Genomic DNA, 21,038 nt, shown 5'->3' with positions numbered 1-21,038 from the left:
TTCAAAACTGACAAAAACAGCTGCTAGATTAAAAGTTAAACAGGCATCCAGTTTAGCAGAGCGCTAGTTTAAAAGGAGTCCGTATGACACTGTTGAATTAATATCGAGTAATGCAATACTCAAAATGACAAGAATGAAGAATACACAATAAATAGATAAAGCAAGTAACGGCGTCTCAGCCTGAATTTTAACTCACTGAATTGATGCTATTCCTTATTCTCGATGCGGAAGCGAATTAAATGCACGGAGCGCCGTTTATGTGAAAACTACCGACCCCCATATTTTATAGCCTTTGCCAAAGCATACTAACTATGGCCAAAGGAAGACGCAGTGGTGTCTTGGGTAATAGCCATGGATTTTTCGGGGCGTGTCTAAACTCGCTAAGGTGTCAGACCTCGCGGATAGATGTAAAAAATAAGATGGACTTCAAGTACTCTCGGCGCTTCTGTATATGATGTCAGGCTAGCTAAAGACATCGGGCATGTCATCATACTCGACAACCCTCGACAACATTTCAAGCAATAATTAACGTTTCCGATGTCTTTCAAACTTTACTAATTTTTTTTCGAGTAAAGTATAAACCTGCTAAGTAACAACACTGGGGTTCATTTTACAGGTAATTTACCATAAAAGTACTCAGTTCATCGGCTTCAGTACCTTTTAATTCAAAGAGGCAGCTGGCATAAGTCTTGACTGCTTTTAAAACAAGCATTGTCTTGTTTATCTTATAATTAGTTATTGGGGATAAAAACGTAGTCGACCTCAAAAATATATTATAGCATATCATTATACGATTGTCATAGTTTCGTTTTCGGCCTGTTTCTTTCGCAGTCGGCCTCATATTAAGTCAAGTTACTGCTTCATCAGAAATTGAAGGTTTGCAGAAAAACAAAATATCTCAAAGGTTTCCTTGAAAGTTGTTTAACTTGTATGTATTTATGTATATTAATATATGTTTTTTTATATTTTCATTAGAGCGGGGACAATCGACAACAGTTTGGTAAACAGAGAAGAATTTATAATAGGAAAGAAAAGGTAAGTTCCAGTTTCTAATCGCTAATCCGGTGGGAAAGTGAACCGGCATTGGCATCACGTTTTTCGAAGCACGAGATATCTAATCAGCAACCCATCAAAAGGACCAACTGGCACAAATTTCGGTAGGGTGGTTTCCACTTCTCAGATATAAAGACTGCACTTGCAAAAGACTAAGGTCTTGCATCTGCAAACCATCGACATCAACGTTAACCAAGTTGAACATCTTGCAGAATAGAAGTTAATAGCGCACGTGCTAGGCTTGGATAAATCCTGCCGGCAGATTTTCGAGCAGAATAAGCGATTTTGGGGGCGAACATTTCGCCGGCAGAATAAGGTTTAAGGAATTTTAGAGCAAAATTTGAGCAGAATAAAGAAAAATAAGTAGCACTAATGATATGCTTAATATTAGTAAGAAAAGCTGAAACCTAAATACAAAACAAATGGAAAATGCCTTGTGATTAATATGTTTGTTAGCAAAACCGTGGTTACATGATTCCATCACATGCTTTGAAGTCAGCGCATTACATTAAAGTGGCCACAATCCCCACATAGACATACTCTAAAGCGAGTATTAGGGGTTAGGCCCAGGCCATATTTAATAAAATACATACGGCCCCAAGGGCCGAAAAATGTGGGGGGCACCGAGCAAAATTGGAACAGTATTTAGGTGTGCGAGCTGAATTTCGAACAGAATACTGAAGCGATTTTTCCGAGCACTACCGGCAGACAGAATAAGCCATTTAACGAGCAGAATTTATCCAAGCTTAGCACGTGCTCAGGTGTACTGAGGCAACAAATGGACGGCGTGAAAAACATGGAAACTTTCAACATTATATATAAACACAGAATGAATCGACAGCACATCGCCATCGGCTCCTCATTCTTGCGCCAGTGTAGATTAAGAATTGGACTAAAGCCACATGGGAAAATGCAAAGAGAATTAATTTTTTTTAATGTTATGAACTGTGTTTTCCATATCATGTGTTTATGCATAGTCTGTCAAGACTGATGCAGGAAAATAAATTGGTTTCAGAGCTGTTAACAACAGATAGTGCGCCAGTGCAGATCAAGAATTGGATTATAACCACTTGAAAAAAAAGGCAAAGAGAATTGATCGTTTTTCAGTTGCCACGACTGTATTTTCCAACATGTGTGTTTTTGCATAGTCTGTCAAGACTGATGCAGGCCAATAAAGTGGTTTCAGAGCTGTTAACAACAGATGGTGATCTGCTAGAGTCAACAGTAATAAAGGCATTATTTTATGATTAGGGTATATAGGGACGAGTTTCCGGTTCTTTTGACTGAGATAGCCCACGTGCAATATCCAGATTCAAATCAACAACAAACTCGATTTCACTTAGCCAAATACTTTTAACTGAATGTCAGTCATACGATTGGCAAACCTGTAGTCCTCATATTCCATTTGAAACCCAAATTTAAAGTAATGTTTTTGAGGACAGACAAAAAGTACACAACCAATCATGCAGGTGCATAACATCTTCGGACTGAGGGAGTGGAACGTGATCCACGCAATGAGATTTTGTATGTTTCAACCTGACGGTTGTCGTTGGTAATATTTATCTTGACATTGCGGGGTGTTAAAAGGGGAGTGACACGCAAATTTGCTGTCATTTTAAAACCCCAAAAATGTTTCTGACAGAAACAACGAAATAATTGTCAAGTCTGGTTGATCATCTTCTTCCTCATCATCCTGCCGATTACTGAGTGCCTCTGGTCAGAGACAGAGTAGGCCGGTATGGATTGAAACTTGAAAAAAATTAGCCTAATGTTTTTCAAGTTCTCGCATTTTTGTTTCCAAAATGCGCAAGAACGGATCAGATCAGAGTTGTTCCTTTCAAGAATTGAGTTGATTTCTTTCCTCTCGTCATTCTAGAATTATTTGGTAGCTAATCGAAGGTCTTATTTCATCATTTTTACAAAAGATATTAAAAACCCCATGCTAGTTCTCCTTTAAATATACTAATTAAGGTTCTGAATTTCGAGTTCCGGCTCACGTTCGCCAGCTGAAATCAAGTATTATGTCACTTGTTATTCAAAACGCTCATAAACGTTTACTGTATCCATAAGCTACCAGCATTTAAAAGATACCAGCGAGCGTGTATAGCTATATCTATCACTTTATTCACGACGACTGCACAATTCAAGACACATCTTCAAAGCAGGTGCCTTTTCTACGAAGGGCTAACGCTCGATTCGCCAGCTCTTGAATTTCTTTATGGTGGACTAATTACCTTTTCAACTCAGTTGATCAAACCAGTCATTCGTCTCACTCCCCCACTTTCATAGCACCACAGTTTCTTTTGAAAATAACCCCTTTACCTTGTTTTTCAGCTTTTCGAGTTGCCGACAGAGATAACTCTGAAACCATGTCAACGTACACGGAGTCTGAATCAGCGAAGATCGCCATAATAACGGTGAATTCTATACTGGCCATCTCAAATATTGGCGGCAACTCGCTGGTTTGTGTTGTCATCATCAGGTTTCAAGACATGAGGTATGGTTAACGTAGGATCACAAGGCGTTGAGTTTACAGTAGAGCTCTGCTAACTAGAACTTATTTTATTTTCCCTTGGTTGCAATGCAATTTACTCTGATAACTCGAACTCAATTTTAAAAACGTCGGTCGGTAGACCTCAATATGTCCGAACATGGCTGATTGGCGTGTCGAAATCTTTAATGTTTATTGATAACGTGATTGTAATGTATGGAAACATCCTAAACTAGATCAGTCAGCTTTTGCTTAGTCCTGAATACGTGAACTTCTTAAAATTTGGGTTTCACTGGTTTCACTGCCAAGTTTTAATTTGATCATTTTATGGTGTCATTTTATGGTCTATAAGAGTACAGACCATATAAAACTGCCGTCTATTTGTTTTTTGTTTTTATTTTTACAATAACGGGAAAAACGTATGAGAGGAATTGGTTTTATTTTCCATTGAGAAAGCGAGCGCGTTACGTCTGACGTCATTTTTATTGTCTGTACTCTAATAGACAATGGGTACGAGCCAATCAGCGCACGGGAATTTTGATAGTTATTGTAAAAATCATAATTCATTTCCTTTTTCTCAGGACTTCAATCAACTACCTTCTTTTGAACCTTGCTGTGGCAGACATGACGGTGGCTACTTTTTTTGTACCACACTACATATTTATCCACACTTTTACCCACCCAGATGGGATGATGGGTAATGTGTTGTGCAAATTTCTGACAGGAGGTAACCTGGCCTGGGTTGGTGGTGCTGCCTCGGTTGTTACTCTGGTTGCCATAGCAATTGAACGCTACTACATCGTAATGTATCCCCATGGAAACAAGAGAATGTTTACTAACCGCAAACTGAAGGTGGGCAAAGATACTTTCACTATTTAATTTATTAATTTTTAACCATTTTTTAACAAAGCAAATAAACTAATGAGCAGAAGGATTACAAATGTTATTCTCAACTAAAGCGAGGGACGCCTGATCACATTCGATTCTTGAATATATTTGCAGAATGATTTCCTGCAATCATGTAGGAAACAGTGTCACATATATCTTATGTACTGGTTGTTATTTCAGGTGATCATACCGTGTTCCTGGATCTTAGCTACAATCATTGTGATCCCAATGTTCCTGGTTACGAATTTTGATAAGAAAGTGCATCACTGTGTCCATCTGTGGCCTGAAGATTGGATGGGAGAAGCTTCCAGCTGGATGTGGTTTCTGTTCATGGCTTTACTCCCAGTAACATTCATGGTTGCTCTATACTCCCGAGTCGTGCACACACTGTGGTTCAAAAGTGGAAGGCCTGATGCATACAATTACCGACAACAGGTTAAAGGAAAAGTGGTTGTCTTGAACTAACTAATAACACGTGCGTCGGTCATGGGAACCATATACAACGCTACATAACTAAAATTATTTTGTCGTTTAGTTCTAGCTAGTTCTGATTCTGAAAGAAGGGAATTCTGATGTCTTGCGTTCGACTAAAAAGTTTGCCACATATTCAGAAAACGCAAGAAAAATTTTCGCCCGGTTACAACTACTTGTCGGTCAGGTACATACAGACAGCTAAAAAGTGCCAATCTATCCATTGACGTCCCATGGTACAAACGCCATATATACTCGCTAATAAGATACTAAAACAAGTAGCTAGCTATTACTGTTTTTTTAGGTTATTTTTTCCCCCTAATATCTGGCTCTTTAGTATCTTGATTGATGTCCAGTTAAGTTTTAGCCTCAGAATACCGGACGTGTGACATAAACTGAACCAGCGGTTGGGTCTAGTGTTAGAACTACGACGGCAACAAAAGCATATAATGGTCAGAAATACGCCCGACAACATATTTTTACGCGGGTACAAGTAATATTCAAAGATTAGGGAGTGCATTCGATAATCTCGATCGTAGGCTCTCTCTCGTTTGTGATGTCATCCGCCCCTGCAAAAAAATCTGTGGGGGATGCCAGATGCACGCCTCCATTCATTCAAACAATCAACGTTGTCCCATACAATCTCGACTCCAGTCCGTATTAGGAGTGCGTTCTCCCTACGTCGAAAACAATTAATATCTTTAATTTTTTTTTTAGGGCTTAATGAAGGTACGAAAACGAGTCACCTTAACGGTCATAACTGTCAGTGCTATCTTTGGAGTGTGTTGGCTTACTGACTCAATAAGCTACATTCTTAGCTTTCATATTCCCAGACACAAGTATGGAAGTACATGGTATGCCACCGCTACAACATTCATCATGATCAATTCCGCTGCCAATCCTTTTGTGTATGCTCTGGTCAATCAAAGTTTCAGAGAGAAGCTCGTGAGAATGATGTGCGGTTGTTTCCGTCCAGAAACTGGCAGGATTCATCCCGACATGGAACTTCAGAATATGAACTAACGTTATCAAAGTATCTGCTCACGTCCGACCTTGAAAGGAGGAGAAAGCTCTTTTGTGTACAGCATGTTTTATTGCAAATATAACATTGAAAACAATGCAGTTCTGATTAAAATAGTTGTTACGGCGATAATAATAAATTACTGATTTCGACTACAATCATAAATAACTTAATTAGCTTTGCCTCGCTTTCAAGTAGGTATTCAAGGATGAGGTACTATATGGACCTGTATATCATGAGTGATATCATAATCTGATCCGACAAAGTACCTGAGACGAACCCTTTCACTCCCAGGAGAAATCAATACGTAATTTCTCCTTACATTATCAATACATTGTCAACCAGACAAGTGATGAGAATGAAGATAATCATCAACTAGGTGATATTGTTTGATGTAACACCAAATTTTGTGAACTAACTATAAAAAGGAATGTATGGCAATTAGTCAGGAGAATTAACATTCAGATAATGGGAGTGAAAGAGTTAAAGGAGCGCTGTCGCGGATATTTCTCTGTGTTTTGATCAAAACTGCTCAAATATTTGCTCTTAAATCACCGAGAATAAAATATTAACTCATGGGAAGAACAAAGTATACTCCGTTTGTTTTTAGCGATTTCTCCAAACGCGCTGGAAGAACTTGAAAAAATTGGTTTCAATCCATTTCAATCTTGGCCATCCGCGGCCAAAGATGACTCTAGTTTCTGTGTAGTAGTAGGGTTACTGTTAACAAAACTGAACCGTTATTTTAATGATTCCGTCCATGCAAATGTGTTTTTTGGCTATTCAAAGTAGCATCATAAGTGACACTGCCCCTTTAAAGATGAGATATTGCTCTGCAAGAATCACTAATCAAACTTTTTCTGTAGTTTGGGTTGTACTCTTTAGTTCAAACCTGCGGGACCCAGTGAACAAACTCATCGACAACAAGTTTGAAACAAAAACATAAACAAATAAAACACAACGAAACAAAACAAAAACAAAAACAAAAAAAACGAAAAAGACATAATAATCTTGATAATCAAAAATGTGTTTGGCAGAGATTATTTCAGTGGGAAAGAGCTGGTGGCTCTATGATAAGACCCCCAGACTGCAAGTATACAGATTCTACATGAAGCGGCCAAGTTGCACACGTTTAAACACCTTTATAGAGTTCCTAAACATGCATCTAATGGGGAATGTAGAAATTAAAGCTATTAGCAAATGTTTGATATCACTAAATAAGGCAAAACGAAAGTAGGTATTCCCGTAAAAGACAATTTGATTCCTTTTGTTCTAGTTTACATCGCATACCACTCTTGAGTAGAAAGTTTTCAATAGAGTGTTGAAAGTAATTTTGCGCTTTGTGATTGGTTGGCAAAACTTGCGCCACTTTCTCAACCAATGAAAAGATTAAGAAGCCAAATTAGGGCTTAAACACAGCTCGGAAGCATGCACCTTGTTTGTCGTGACTAACACGCAGCACGGAAGGCGCTCGTTTGTAAGCTAAAAGACAGCATACAACAGCAAAAAAAAACAAACAACAACAAGAACGTCTAATTTTGGGGCTGAGGTTGGACGTTCCTATTTTTTATGGCAATTTAAGCAAGTTATAATGATCTTTCGGTGATTTAATTAGCATTTATTTCTCACGGGAAGCTTGTTATTTACTGTGATGAAACAACTGTCTTTTAAAATAAGATTATAAAAGGCTAAAAGGCCTTTCAAGCCCAGAAAAAGCAATTATTTGTTCGTGACTATTGTTGACTTTTACAAAGCGAAATGTATTAAGTCCACTCTCCACGGGTTTCAAGGGGGGCTTCGAATACAAACGATTTTGCTTTTTTCTAGAAATTGTGAGATCTCACCTTAAAATTAACGACCGCAAACTGTAGAGACAAAGTAATGCTGACTTCCGCCAAGAATGAAACTGTCAAATTTAGAAATGACCTTACAAAACTTGGCCTCTTGTTTTCATAGCTGATCATTCAATTCTTTCTAACCAAAAACATAGGAGTTTAGAACACCAGAAAAAAGTCGCTTGGGTTTGTTGAAAGACGTATTTCGTGAGCCGTTTTCGTCTCGCGCGCATATGATCTTAGGCAGAAAACACATTTTACGGATCGATGTTTGTTGGAAATTACATTGCCTGAACTTCTTTTTCGCTGGATAATTTGCTGAATGTTTGATAGTTTAATATCGTAATGTTTTTCAACAACACCAGTCGGCAAACCGTTGGCAATCAAAGTAGACTTTATAGCACTGTTTCTTTGGAAGATTTAATTGTTGCCATATATAGTGACGCGCATTTTCTTTCGTGCGCGTCCACTCGTGCGCCTCCGTATCTCTGTGAAGATCGTGTTGCCTGAACTCGATAAATTGCTGAAAATAAGACTGAGAATTAAATACATACTGGAATGTGAGTCATGAGTAGCGCACGGAATTAAAAGCAAATGAAACTCTTATGGCAAGCATTCGTGACCAACAAACCGATTTTCTCACACATTTTTAAATGGGATGATTTCATTGTCCTTTTGCTGCTGCGGAGAGACCTAACCTAGACAACCTAGTAGAATAAGTTATTCCTTAATTTTAACTTCAGAACATAAACTTATCTGAAAAAGTATTCCGCACGCGGCCGCGTGCATGGAAAACGAATGTGTGAAGTTTGCACGATTTACTGCTCAAAGCGAACGGAACAATGGCGTGAAAATGGCGCAAACTTTGAAAGCGCTACGAGGAAAAAGGCTAAATGGCTCAGTTTCAGTTTCTGTTATTGCAATCGTGACAGTAGTAATTGCGGGGTTAATAATTTTTAATAATATAATAATAATTGTATTATTTCTATAGCGCGAAATTCATTAATATATGATCTAATGCGCTTTACAAATTGGGATTGTACTGATTTATTACGGCTTTTTATGATCTGTAATATATCAGAGGCATTCACTTCGCCGTTGTACAACGGCAAGGTTTCTATATTGCAAAGTTGGCAAATTTTTACTCGTTCGGTATATTGAAACAATAGCATAATATGTATTTGTCTGATCACCGAGCTTAACGTTAGTGCCTTATTTTTGTCAGCATGCTTGAACACAAAATTAATTTACTGAGAGGTAAAAGGAAGTAGTCAAAAACTAGTTTAGCATCAAGAAATGTTCATTTCAGTTTGACAACGTGGCTAACAACCAGCGCTCTGGTGAATTCGACTGAGCTGAAAATATTCATTGACTGTCAAAACGTTCAAACACTATTAACTGATTAAATACCGGATCAAAATTGAAAACAACCTCCTAGAATGAACTTACCGACTTTAAGTTGTTCGTTTCTTCCCATTTCAATATTTGCTAACAGTCGTTTCTGAAATCCATTTGCTGTATAAAAAAAAATCGCCAAGGAGAGAAAGCGCTCTGTGAGCGAACTCGTCAACAGAACAGGTGAATGAAGTGATATTTCAAATTACATGTATGATGTCAGTAAATTTATTCGCTTCTTTGATTACGTGGCTACGTGCCTAAGTGAATAAGCGGCTACCTAGCTACTTGGCTACGGGGTTTCACGGTTAAAGAAAGAGGTATAAACACATTCTCTGTTGTTTGTCACACGCAAGTTACAAGTTATAGGCGAGGCAAGGTATCACGCTTAAAGAACGAGGTATGCATAGCATTACTTTAGAAGTATATTATTGAATTTAGAAGTATCCCGTAGCCACTGTTTTAGAGGTATTTCCCCCTGAGCAGCAGCCGTGTTTAGATATGATTGTGACAAAATTGAAAACGGCTTAAAACGTGGTTTTGTTAAACACCGTCTAAACTATCTTTTAAAAACTAACCCTAAGGTCTTACAATGCATCCTGCTGGCTCGGCTAGGGCGAATCCTAGAGTTGTTTAAACAGGCATCACCTTTCACTCCCTCAGTCCGAAGATATTATGCACCTGCATGATTGGTTGTGTACTTTTATGTCTGTCCTCAAAGACATTTCTTTAAATTTCGGTTTCAAATGGAATATAAGGACTACAGGTTTGCCAATCGTATGACTGACATTCAGTTAAATATTTCGCTAAACGAAATCAAGTTTGTCGTTGATTTAAATCTGGATATTGCATGCGGGCTATCTCAATCAAAAGAACCGGAAACTCGTCCCTATAAACTGTAATCATAAAATAGTGCCATATTGCTGTTGACTTAAAAAGATCATTTAAAGACACCAGCGAGCGTGCATAGCTATATCTATCACTTTATTCACAACGACTGCACAATTCAAGACACATCTTCAAAGCAGGTGCCTTTTCTACGAAGGGCTAACGCTCGATTCGCCAGCTCTCGAATTTCTTTATGGTGGACTAATTACCTTTACTCAGTTGATCAAACCAGTCATTCGTCTCACTCCCCCACTTTCGTAGCACCACAGTTTCTTTTGAAAATAACCCCCTTTGCCTTGTTTTTCAGTTTGTCGAGTTGCCGACAGAGATAACTCTGAAACAATGTCCATGTACACGGAGTCTGAATCAGCGAAGATCGCCATGACAACGATGAATTCTGTACTGGCCATCTCAAATATTGGCGGCAACTCGCTGGTTTGTGTTGTCATTATCAAGTTTCAAGACATGAGGTATGGTTAACGTAGGATCACAAGGGGTTGAGTTTACAGTAGAGCTCTGCTAACTCGAACAAATTTTATATTCTCTTGCTTGTAATGCAATCTACCCTGAAAACTCTAGTTTAAAAACGTCACTAAGGGAGAAAAACGAGAGCACTGTACCGTTATGAAGTATCTAAAGCCTACAGTCTATGTTTCGGTAGCATTATCAAATTCTTTTAATAATAATAATAATAATAATAATAATAATAATAATAATAATAATAATAATAATAATTACTTATATAGCGCTTATCCAGTTCTGTTCTAAGTGCTTTACCAAGTTTTAAAAAAAATTATATTTGTCTAAAATAATTTGAAAAAAGATGAGTTTTAAGTTTACGTTTAAAAACATTTAAATTGTCACAAGAACGGATGTCGATAGGTAGTTTATTTTTTTGGTCGCGATGGGCCGAGAGATAAGACTTCGGGCCACGAGTTATTGTTCTCGGTCTCGTTTTTTGTACGAGGGTGGCACGAGAAAAGTTTTCGGTCGCGTTATCAACTTCTTTGCGTTCTTTGTACTCGGGCCGTGAGGCGCCGAGTTAAGTAATCGGGGAAGGGGAGGGGAGGGTCCCGAACTCCCTCATTTTTTTCGCCTCCTTAGCTCCCTTTCCCTTTCCCCGATGTATTCTGCGAGTCACTATTCTTTCGAATCAAAACATTTGGCGTCGGTTGTGAAGCGTTCGTGAACGTTTCCCTTAGCGCACAGAGGATTCTGGAGTCGTTAGAACAAAAAGGTGAAGGCAATGATAGCATGTCGAGTGGCGAAGAAAGCGAAAACGTAAGGATTAAAGCCCGTGGATATAGCATAAGAGAAGAGGAGGTAGCTTGAACATGGTGCATTCCGTTTCGTCTGATTAGCGAGGGTGACAGTTGTGCAAGAAATCATGAACCTTTGGAAGGTTTGTCGCACGAGCAGCACGCGCATGAATTTAACCCCGCATAAAACGCATATGCGAAATCGAAACAGAAAAGTATAGTGAGGTTTTGCAGCTTTCTTTGGAACCCTCGCAAGACGCTGCAGAATGCTCAGAAAATTCAAAGAATTCCAAAGATTCGAAAGCAGACCTCACCGCAAGCAACGCGAATGTTTTACAGAAGAAGAATGGTCATGTCGAATCGAACGACCTATCGCAAGTGCACGCTGAGGAAGAGGGTAAAAGAGAGACAGTTTCTGACTTAGTGAACGCTTGGAATAATAGGACAGCAGAGGTGCTCGATGTTTAGGTGAATAGGATGTTTAGGTGAAAACTGCTGCTCTTTAGCTGTAATTTTAATGTCCACGCCTTAGGTTTTCATCCAGAGACTTACAAGTTCGAACTTCGCATAATAAACATCAAAATAGCCCCAAAAGAAAGTACCGCCAATGAGACTTAATTTTCCAATTTGACTTTATAGAGATGTAATCGGTGACGCGATCGCTATCACACACAGTCCTGCGATGACAATTCTCGTGTTTGATTCCTCCGCCGGAAAAATCCTGAACCTTCATAGGTTATCCGCGCGGAGCATTTTTATTACGAAACGCGAAACAAAGCACGTTCAGAAAAATTGGCGGGCCAAGGGATACATTACGCATGACACATTATGCAAACGTACTTGCAATTTTGTCATCAGTTTTTGAATTTGTTCAAGAAGTGAACCGTTTTGTCAACAAACTTCTTTAATTTGTGCCCTAGAGCTCACAGAGCTTTGTTCGGCTAAATGATGTTTCATATCGTTGATACATCTGAGTAAAAGAATTTGAGCTTATTGATAAGTTGATATTAGAGTGTTTATGTCAGTGTATGCTAAATGTAGGAGATTTAGAAATTGTCAATTGTACAGTAATTTTTATCCATCGTCGACAAATGCTTCCCCAAGAACCACCCATTAAACAAGATCTTCAACAGCCACACACTAAAACTCAGCTACTCATGCATGCCAAACATGAAAACCATCATCGCATCACATAAAAACAGATACTCTCAGATGTAGCAACAACCCCAAACCAAAATCATGACCCGAGCTGCAACTGCAGGAAGAAAGCAGAATGGGCCCAGTTGATGGTAAATGCCTCCAAGCGAACGACGGTAACAACAACAGAATCGTACGTGGGACTGGCATCAAACTTTAAAGAAGACCAAAGAACGATACCGAAACCACAACACATTCTTCTGAAACGCCAACAGACGCAATGCAACGGAGCTATCTGAACAATGTATGGACCCTGAAGGACGCAAACAAAACATTTCGCAAGTCCATGCCCTCATATAAATCGATATGTACCAAAAACCTCTTGTATAAAGTAACGTAACCGTTTGTATCATGCCACGTGAATTCTATCATGGCACGTGGAATTGTATTTTATCGCCTAGCTGCTGCTTGCTTCAAATCGCCAGATTTTGATTTCTTTATAGCCAGCTTTTGAATCTTTACGGTCATTCGTTGAAGTTGCGTGATGAGTGTGGTCAGCTCCTGACCATAAACCATAAACAGAGCTGTAGCAATAAAACGATGAATCGCTTCTGAAGCCTGAACTATTTTTTCCTGAGTGTATATCTCTAATATCTATCGATTTTGGGGAGTTAGCGATGCTGGAAGTTATCACTGCTAAAAGATCGTAGGCTTACGCACCACGCAGTCAAATATGGCCCGAGTACAAGCTGAAAACAGCTTCTTGTTCTCTGATTTAAGTTTGTGACTGGACTCGTTCTTATTTCACTTGGTAAATTGCCATTCTAATCAATAAACGTGGTTCATCTTATTGGTGAATATTCTGAAGGAAGGATGGGCCAGTACATTTTTTGCGACATTCATAAATATATTGCTTAGCTAAAATTACAAGATGATTTAATAATAGAAAATCTTTCTTTCTTTGCCAGATTCCCAAAAGAATATCAGTATTAGAAAATTCCTCTAAATCTATATTTACTTTTTTACACCATCAAATAAAGTCCAGCCAGAAACTCGTAGTATAGGAACACGTAATGAATAAACTGTGTAAATAAATAAAAATTATATGTATTATTAAAATAACTAGCATAACTAACATAAGTGTCGTGATTTAAGTTAGTATTGTAAGTAATGTTACTATTTTGTAAATAGTGTTACGTATTGCTAGAAATTTAGTTTTGTAAATAATGTTTGTATTATAAGCAGTGTTAGTGTTGTAAGTAATGTGTGGTACTTAAATAAAAGAAAGAAACATTAAAAAATAAAAAGATTGAAAGCGTCGGTCGGTAAACCTGAAGATGTCCGAACAGTAGCTGACTGACAAAAGAAAAACTTGAATTTTTATTGATAACGTGATTGTATGGAAACAAACTTAACTAGATCCAACCTTTGTTTTGTCCTCAATATGTGAGCGTCATTAACTTTTTTTTTCCTGTAACTGTAAAAGTGATGTTTCCGAATAGAAAGTTTCTAGGTTATTCAACAAAGATACATATGATACATTTCCTTTTTCTCAGGACTTCAATCAACTACCTTCTTTTGAACCTTGCTGTGGCAGACATGACGGTGGCTACTTTTTTTGTACTACACTACATATTTATCCACACTTTTACCCACCCAGATGGGATGATGGGTAATGTGATGTGCAAATTTCTGACAGGAGGTAACCTGGCCTGGGTTGGTGGTGCTGCCTCGGTTGTCACTCTGGTTGCCATAGCAATTGAACGCTACTACGTCGTAATGTATCCCCATGGAAAAAAGAGAATGCTTACTAACCGCAAACTGAAGGTGGGTAAAGATACTTTGTAATTTACTAATTTTTAACAATTTTTTAACAAACAAATAAACTAAAGAGCAGAAGGATTACAAAAGGTTATTCTCAAGTAAAGCGAGGGACGCCTGACCACAATCGATTCTTTTGAAATAGATTTGCAGAATGATTTCCTGCAATCTTTTAGGAAAGAGGGTTACATACATCATATATACTCATTGTTATTTCAGGTGATCATACCGTGTTCCTGGATCTTTGCTGTAATCATTATGATCCCAGAGTTCCTGGTCAGGAATTTTGATAAGAAAGTGCAATACTGCGTCCATATGTGGCCTGAAGAATGGATGGGAGAAGCTTACAGTTGGATATGGTTTCTGGCCTTGGCTTTACTCCCAGTAACATTCATGGTTGCTCTATACTCCCGAGTCGTGCACACACTGTGGTTCAAAAGTGGAAGGCATGATGTATACAATTACCGACAACAGGTTAAAGGAATAGTCTTTGTCCTGAACTAACTAATAACACGTGCGTCGGTCAAGGAAACCATATACAACGCTACATAACTAAAATTATTTTGTCGTTTAGTTCTAGCTAGTTCTGATTCTGAAAGATCTGATGTCTAGCGTTCGACCAAAAAGTCTGACACATATTGAGAAAACGCAAGGAAATTTTTCGCCCGGTTAGAACTACTTGTCGGTCAGGTACATGTAAACAGCTAAAAAGTTTCAATCTATCCATTGACGTCTCATGTTACAAACGCCATATATACTGGCTAGTTAGCTAATAAGATACTTAAACAAGTAGCTAGCTATTACTGTTTTTTAGGTTATTTTTTCCCTAATATCTGGCTCTTTAGTATCTTGATTGAATTCCACTTAAGTTTTAGCCTGAGAATACCGGACGTGTGACATAAACTGAACCAGCGGTTGGGTCTAGTGTTAGAACTACGACGGCAACAAAAGCATATAATGGTCAGGAATACGTCCGACAACATATTTTTTTCTGTACTAGTAATATTCAAAGATTGGGGAGTGCGTTCTATAATCTCGATCCTAGGCTCTCTCTCCTTTGTGAAGTCATCCGCCCCTTCATAAAAATCTGCGGGGGATGCCTGATGCTCGTCCCAAGATCCATCCATCCATTTATCCATCCACCCACCCACCCATCCATCCACCCACCCACCCACCCATCCATCCATCCATCCATCCATCCATCCATCCATCCATCCATCCATCCATCCATCCATCCATCCATTCCGGCAATCAACGTTGTCCCATACAATCTCGACTCCAATCGATATTAGGAGCGCGTTCTTCCTACATCGAAAACAATATCTTTAATTTCTTTTTTCAGGGCTTGATGAAGGTACGAAAACGAGTCACCTTAACGGTCATAACTGTCAGTGCTATCTTTGGAGTGTGTTGGCTAACTGACTCAATAAGCTACATCCTTACCTTTTATATTCCCACACACAAGTTTGGAAGTACATCGAATGTCACCACTGCAATATTCATCATGATCAATTCCGCTGCCAATCCTTTTGTGTATGCTCTGGTCAATCAAAAATTCAGAGAGAAGCTCGTGAGAATGATGTGCGGTTATTTCCGCCCAGCAACTGACAGGATTCATCCCGACATGGAACTTCAGAATATGAACTAACGTTATCAAAAGTATCTGCTCACGTCCGACCTTGGAAGCAGGAGAAAGCTCTTTTGTGTACAGCATGTTTTATTGCAAATAGGACATTGAAAACAATGTGGTTCTGATTAAAATCGTTGTCACTGCGATAACAATAAATTACGGATTTCGACTACAATAATAAATAACTTAGCTTTGCCTGGCTTCCAAGTAGGTATTCAAGGATGAGGTACTATATAGACCTGTATATCACGAGTGATATCATAATCTGATCAGACAAAGTACCTGAGACGAACCTTTTCACTCCCAGGAGTAATCAATACGTAATTTCTCCTTACATTATCAATACATTGTCAACCAGACAGGTGATGAGAATGAAGATAATCATTAACTAGGTGATACTCTTTGATGTGACACCAAATTCTGTGAACTAACTATAAAGAGAATGTATGGCAGTCAGTCAGGAGAATTAACATTCAGATAATGGCAGTGAAAGAGTTAAAGGGGCGCTGTCGCGGATATTTCTCTGTGTTTTAATCAAAACTGCTCAAATATTTGCTCTTAAATCACCGAGAATAAAATATTAACTCATGGGAAGAACAAACTATGATCAAAATTGTAAATGGTTTGAACCCAGGGGTGATGTCATAAGTACGTAGAAGGACTGTTTGTGGTGACTTTGACTGACGTTTCGACAACCTGAGCGGAAGTCATCTTGTGAATTGTGGAACGTCAGTAGGTGGTATGTACGTCTCTGGTTGTTAACCTGATTGGTCAACGAAGTCCAGATGTTATTGGTCGTTTGTCAGTAAGCCGTGATGTCATAGGCTGTGAGGACTGTAAAAAGTGATTGGCACCAATCAATCCATTTCAATCTTGGCCATCCGCGGCCAAAGATGACACTAGTTTCTGTGTAGTAGTAGGGTTATTGTTAACAAAACTGAACCGTTATTTTAATGATTCCGTCCATGCAAATGCGCTTTTTGGTTATTCAAAGTAACACCATAAATAAGTGACACCGCCCCTTTAAAGATGAGATATTGCTCTGCAAGAATCGCTAGTCAAACTTTTTCTGTAGTTTGGGTCAGTACTCTTTAGTTCAAACGTGCAGGACCCAGTGAACAACTCGCTCATCGACGACAGGTTTGAAACAAAAACTAAACAATTAAAACAGAACGAAACAAAACGAACAAACAAACATAACGAAACAAAACAAACAACCAAAAAACAACGAAAAAGACATATAATAATCTTGATAGTCAAAAATGTGTTTCACAGAGATTATTTCAGTGGGGAAATAGCTGGTCATGGAATATTTTTCGTCGCGGTAGCTCTATGATACTGAAGACCCCCAGACTGCGAGTATACAGATTCTACATGAAGCGGCCAGGTTTAAACACCTTTATAGAGTTCCTAAACATCAGCTGTTATTAAATGTTTGATATCACTAAGTAAGGCAGAATTAACGTAGGTATTCACATAAAATACAATTTACCACTCTTGAGTAGAAAGTTTTCAACAGAGTGTTGAAAGTAATTTTGTGCTTTGTGATTAGTTGACAAAACTCGCGCCACTCTCTCAACCAATGAAAAGATTAAGAAGCCAAATTAGGACTTAAACACAGCTCGGAAGCATGCATCTTGTTTGATTAACACGCAGCACGGAAGGCGCTCATTTATTAGCTAAAAGACAGCATACAACAGCAAAAAAAAAAAAAAAACAAACAAACAAACATCAACAACAAGAACGTCTAATCTTCGGGCTGAGTTTGGACGTTCTCATTTTTTATGACAATCAGCCTGAAAAAGTTCTTCTTTAATAATAAGATGTTCTTAAGTTAACTGATCTAGTGTTTCAATACATCTATGCGGACGTGACCAAGACACCTATTATTTGGGTTAATTGGACAATATAGACTGAAGTTTTACCTGTATTATTGTATTAGTTTTCGTTTTAAAAACATTTGGTAAAAATTAAAATGTTCTAGCTGACTCTCAGACTGGGTAATGTTCTTAATATGTTCTTAAATTTTAATTTATCTAAGCTTCAACGTTCTTAAAAAAAAAAGAGAGCGTGTGTAATACGCAGCCTGCAAGGCGCCTGCTTAACTCAAAAGACGTGGGTTTGACTAAACAAACAAACAAAAAAAACCGTAAGAGGCCAGCTTGAAGAAAAGCTCATATTAAACAGTTAACTGAAGTAAAACATTTTATCAATCTTTTCTTTAGTTTACCACAAAGTAAAAATTAAGAGATTCTGGGAAAAGAGGATAGAAAAGAAAGACAAGAACAAAGGTCTGTTTGAAACGGCTGCTTGCAAACTTTCCCGTCTGGATCCATCTTGTGCTTAGTCCCCATTGTCACCTCGCGCCCTGGTATAGCACTTTCAAAGGGCCTAGCAGCACGGACGAGACCCACTTCTTCGAGTAAAACCAGTGACTTGCGGGTTTTGAGGCTTAATGATGACCTTCCACCACCAGACGGGTCAATAAAGGCTTTTCAAGAGGACAACGAGCGAGTGATCAATCGATCACTAAAGGTAGCTAAAGGTATGGTGAGTGTAATGTTCGATAATACCTCGTTTTCACTGAGCATGCGCCTCTTAGGCCTCTCTACGTAGATTCTTTCCCAGTTTCTTCACGTTTCACTTTTAAGGTCTTAAAAAAAGTGCAGATGTGAAAAGAAAAGAGCTGGTATGTATAACACTCGAGGGTTTTCCAGGTCGGAAAGAGGGCAAAGAAAGAATTACGCGTACAAATGAGTTTTTCTTTCATTAAATGCTAATGACCTGCATCAATATAATATTAAAGAAGTACCTGAAAACTCACATCTGTTGGTTTCCCTTCTTATTTTCTAACTCCTAAAGAATCGAGTTTTGCACGGGCTTATGTAAGACCGCCTTTTTAAAGAACTTTTGTTACCTCTTTTAACACCCGAATAATAACTTAAACAAAAAGACGGCTGATTTTGCGGTATCGCGGATTCAGTAGCGATCGTCCTCGATTTATCTGCGAGCACATTGCGTAAAATGATTTACATAATGTCATATTATTCCGAGAAAACCGATGTAAGAAAATCGTTGTGTAAAATAAATAAAAAATACTTACAAAAATCTGCGATCATATGGAGTCTTTCCTTCACGTGCACAGGACCGACGTTTTCTACAAGTTCTTGTTCTACTGGTCAGGCGTCCTAGGTGATGTGATTATTAAACTGCACATATTTCTCCTTCTCTGGCCCCTAAAGACTCCTAACGAGTCCAGTTTTGTACGGGCTTATGTTAGCTGTTCTCGTTTGCAAAGTTGTTTTAAAGCTCAACTAAAGTTAAATAGATGGAAGTCCACGTTGATTCTATAATTTGGTTCTTAGCTTTACATTGCATATCGAGAACAGTTATTTAGCCCCTTCAGGGGTAATAACTGAATGAGATCTATTCGATACAATTTTTAAAATTGGTTGAACGTCCGCACTTAATTTTCTAAGACTCCGAGTTCAGGCTCAAATGTCCAGGTTAGTTTTGCAATTGACAAAAACAGAGGTGTTAGCAGTACGTCACCTCAGTTGAGACCAGCTGCAAAACAATTACAGCCGGCTTTATTGTAGAGCGGTTTTCAATTGAGTCTCGAAAGTAATTTCACGTTTGCTTTGGTCTTCCATTACTATGCTCTGTGATTGGGGCCACTTTCTCAACCAACGGGAACCCAAACTAAAACCGTGTTTTCGCCGCACGCGTTTTCCCGCGCTTGGCGCCAGTTACATGTATTTGCTTCGAATTCTGATTGGCTCGTTGTGTCGTTTACATCTTTTGCGACTGGCCACAGTAATTACTTTGGTTTTGGTTTTACGACACGCAATTGGAAACCACTCTAAAATGAAGTTAAAAATTGCCATACGGTGTATGTGCTTATTCACTTCCCAAGTTCTCTGACAATCCGAATGTGAACTACTACGCTCAATAGAGAGTTTTAGATCCGAGTTAACCGCGAACCGCGGGAGGTCACGTGACCAGTCTTTCACGTCACGTTTGAGTTTTTAGTCACCTTTCTCAAGTACAAAATAAGTACAGTTAAGATAAAAGCAGTGAGGAAATTAATTTTAAGAAAAACACGACACTCCTGAGTTTTACAACAGACATATTTCGGCAATTGCCTCTGCCATCTTCAGTGTTTGAAGATGAATACACTGAAGATGGCAGAGGCAACTGCCGAAACACATCTGTTGTAAAACTCAGGAGAGTCGTGTTTTTCTTAAAATCAAGTACAGTTAACGAGTTAACAATTGTTATTAAACACAGATCACATGGAACTGCATGTATTGCTAAGACGCACCCACATATTTAAACGTGATAATTGAATGGTTGAGATAAAATATCAGCTTCTAACATTATTATAACTTTGATACACAATCTAACAGAGAATGTCCTTCACAGATTCAAATAAAATGCTCTTTCCTATTTCTGTTTTTATATTCTTATTTTACTTGCTATAGCATGCTTTTGACAGAAATTTTGCAGGGAAGAGGCATCGTTGCTATTGTATTCGCGGTGGAATGATCATGGTCATCCTGACGTCACGACCGCAGTTCCGTGACCTCGCTATTATCTTTCTAATAATCAATGACAAAAGCAATTAATGAAAAGATCCAAGGTACGTTTATAAACCAATTAATACAATATTTCTAAAGTTGCCATTTATTTCAAGAAGCAAATGTTTCAAGGACGAAAACACGCAAATTTTTAAGGTTGGTTTGTTCGAGTTGTGATTGAATCAATAGTGAATACTTGTACGCTTGAAGTATTCTACGCTCGTCTTTGAGTTCCTCTCGGCTTAGACACCTTACTTGTTGAAACTTTCATTGAATTCAGATTTTAAAAACAAATCATCCTACAACTTGAAAATTTTTTTAAAAGTGATCAGCAGTATTGCCTGTTCGGTGGCGTTCGCACTGAAAACGACGCGAGGATAGATGGAAATTCCGTTTCAAAAAAGCTCGGACTGATAGTTTTAGCTTGGAAATAGTTTATGGGTCATTGGATATGTGCATGCACGTGTGTGTTTTTTGGGTTACATATTTCGAAAAACAAGCAACAGTATCTACCTAACTAGAGCTTTTTCCGAAGCTTCGTCCTAGTTCGTTCATCTCAGTACTGCGTG

General features: G+C 38.5%; 2 protein-coding genes and 1 long non-coding RNA gene across 5 annotated transcripts in view; 2 read left to right on the top strand and 1 right to left on the bottom strand.

Moving 5' to 3' along the window:
* The first annotated feature begins 814 nt into the window (after positions 1-814).
* On the top strand, positions 815-17,196 carry LOC146458522 (QRFP-like peptide receptor). 3 transcript variants are annotated; one of them, XM_085091051.1, is made up of 6 exons: positions 815-876; positions 976-1,035; positions 10,350-10,512; positions 13,995-14,265; positions 14,479-14,733; positions 15,602-17,196. In XM_085091051.1, the coding sequence occupies exons 3-6, from the start codon at positions 10,385-10,387 to the stop codon at positions 15,905-15,907; spliced, it is 960 nt and encodes a 319-aa protein (XP_084947177.1). In that variant the 5' UTR covers positions 815-876; positions 976-1,035; positions 10,350-10,384; the 3' UTR covers positions 15,908-17,196. The 3 variants fall into 3 exon arrangements, with proteins under 3 accessions (XP_084947177.1, XP_084947179.1, XP_084947178.1); XM_085091053.1 differs by lacking the exons at positions 815-876; positions 976-1,035 and adding an exon at positions 2,008-2,789; XM_085091052.1 differs by lacking the exons at positions 815-876; positions 976-1,035 and adding an exon at positions 9,361-9,554.
* On the top strand, positions 859-7,429 carry LOC146458523 (pyroglutamylated RF-amide peptide receptor-like). The gene is made up of 5 exons (XM_085091054.1): positions 859-1,035; positions 3,388-3,550; positions 4,126-4,396; positions 4,613-4,867; positions 5,621-7,429. Exons 2-5 carry the CDS (start codon positions 3,423-3,425, stop codon positions 5,924-5,926), a joined length of 960 nt encoding a protein of 319 aa, XP_084947180.1. The 5' UTR covers positions 859-1,035; positions 3,388-3,422; the 3' UTR covers positions 5,927-7,429.
* Positions 14,564-21,038, bottom strand: part of LOC146458521 (uncharacterized) — a 33,460-nt gene continuing 26,985 nt past the window's right edge. The window contains exons 2-3 of the long non-coding RNA XR_014858296.1: positions 15,703-15,799; positions 14,564-14,685 (exon numbers count right to left, since the gene is read on the bottom strand). This is a non-coding gene — a long non-coding RNA (uncharacterized LOC146458521). The remainder of the gene's footprint in view (positions 14,686-15,702; positions 15,800-21,038) is intronic.

This window comes from Pavona decussata, unplaced genomic scaffold (assembly GCF_977016875.1).
Source record: "Pavona decussata unplaced genomic scaffold, jaPavDecu1.1 SCAFFOLD_233, whole genome shotgun sequence".
Lineage (NCBI taxonomy): Eukaryota > Metazoa > Cnidaria > Anthozoa > Scleractinia > Agariciidae > Pavona > Pavona decussata.
This window is presented reverse-complemented; position numbering and strand designations above follow the sequence as displayed.

Bases quoted from the DNA above. Each gene is read 5' to 3' on its own strand.
- LOC146458523 (XM_085091054.1), top strand. From the start codon at position 3,423: ATGTCAACGTACACGGAGTCTGAATCAGCGAAGATCGCCATAATAACG. The intron at 4,397-4,612 runs GTGGGCAAAGAT...TTGTTATTTCAG, and splicing joins TTACTAACCGCAAACTGAAG to GTGATCATACCGTGTTCCTG. The intron at 4,868-5,620 runs GTTAAAGGAAAA...TTTTTTTTTTAG, and splicing joins CATACAATTACCGACAACAG to GGCTTAATGAAGGTACGAAA.
- LOC146458522 (XM_085091051.1), top strand. From the start codon at position 10,385: ATGTCCATGTACACGGAGTCTGAATCAGCGAAGATCGCCATGACAACG. The intron at 10,513-13,994 runs GTATGGTTAACG...CCTTTTTCTCAG, and splicing joins ATCAAGTTTCAAGACATGAG to GACTTCAATCAACTACCTTC. The intron at 14,266-14,478 runs GTGGGTAAAGAT...TTGTTATTTCAG, and splicing joins TTACTAACCGCAAACTGAAG to GTGATCATACCGTGTTCCTG.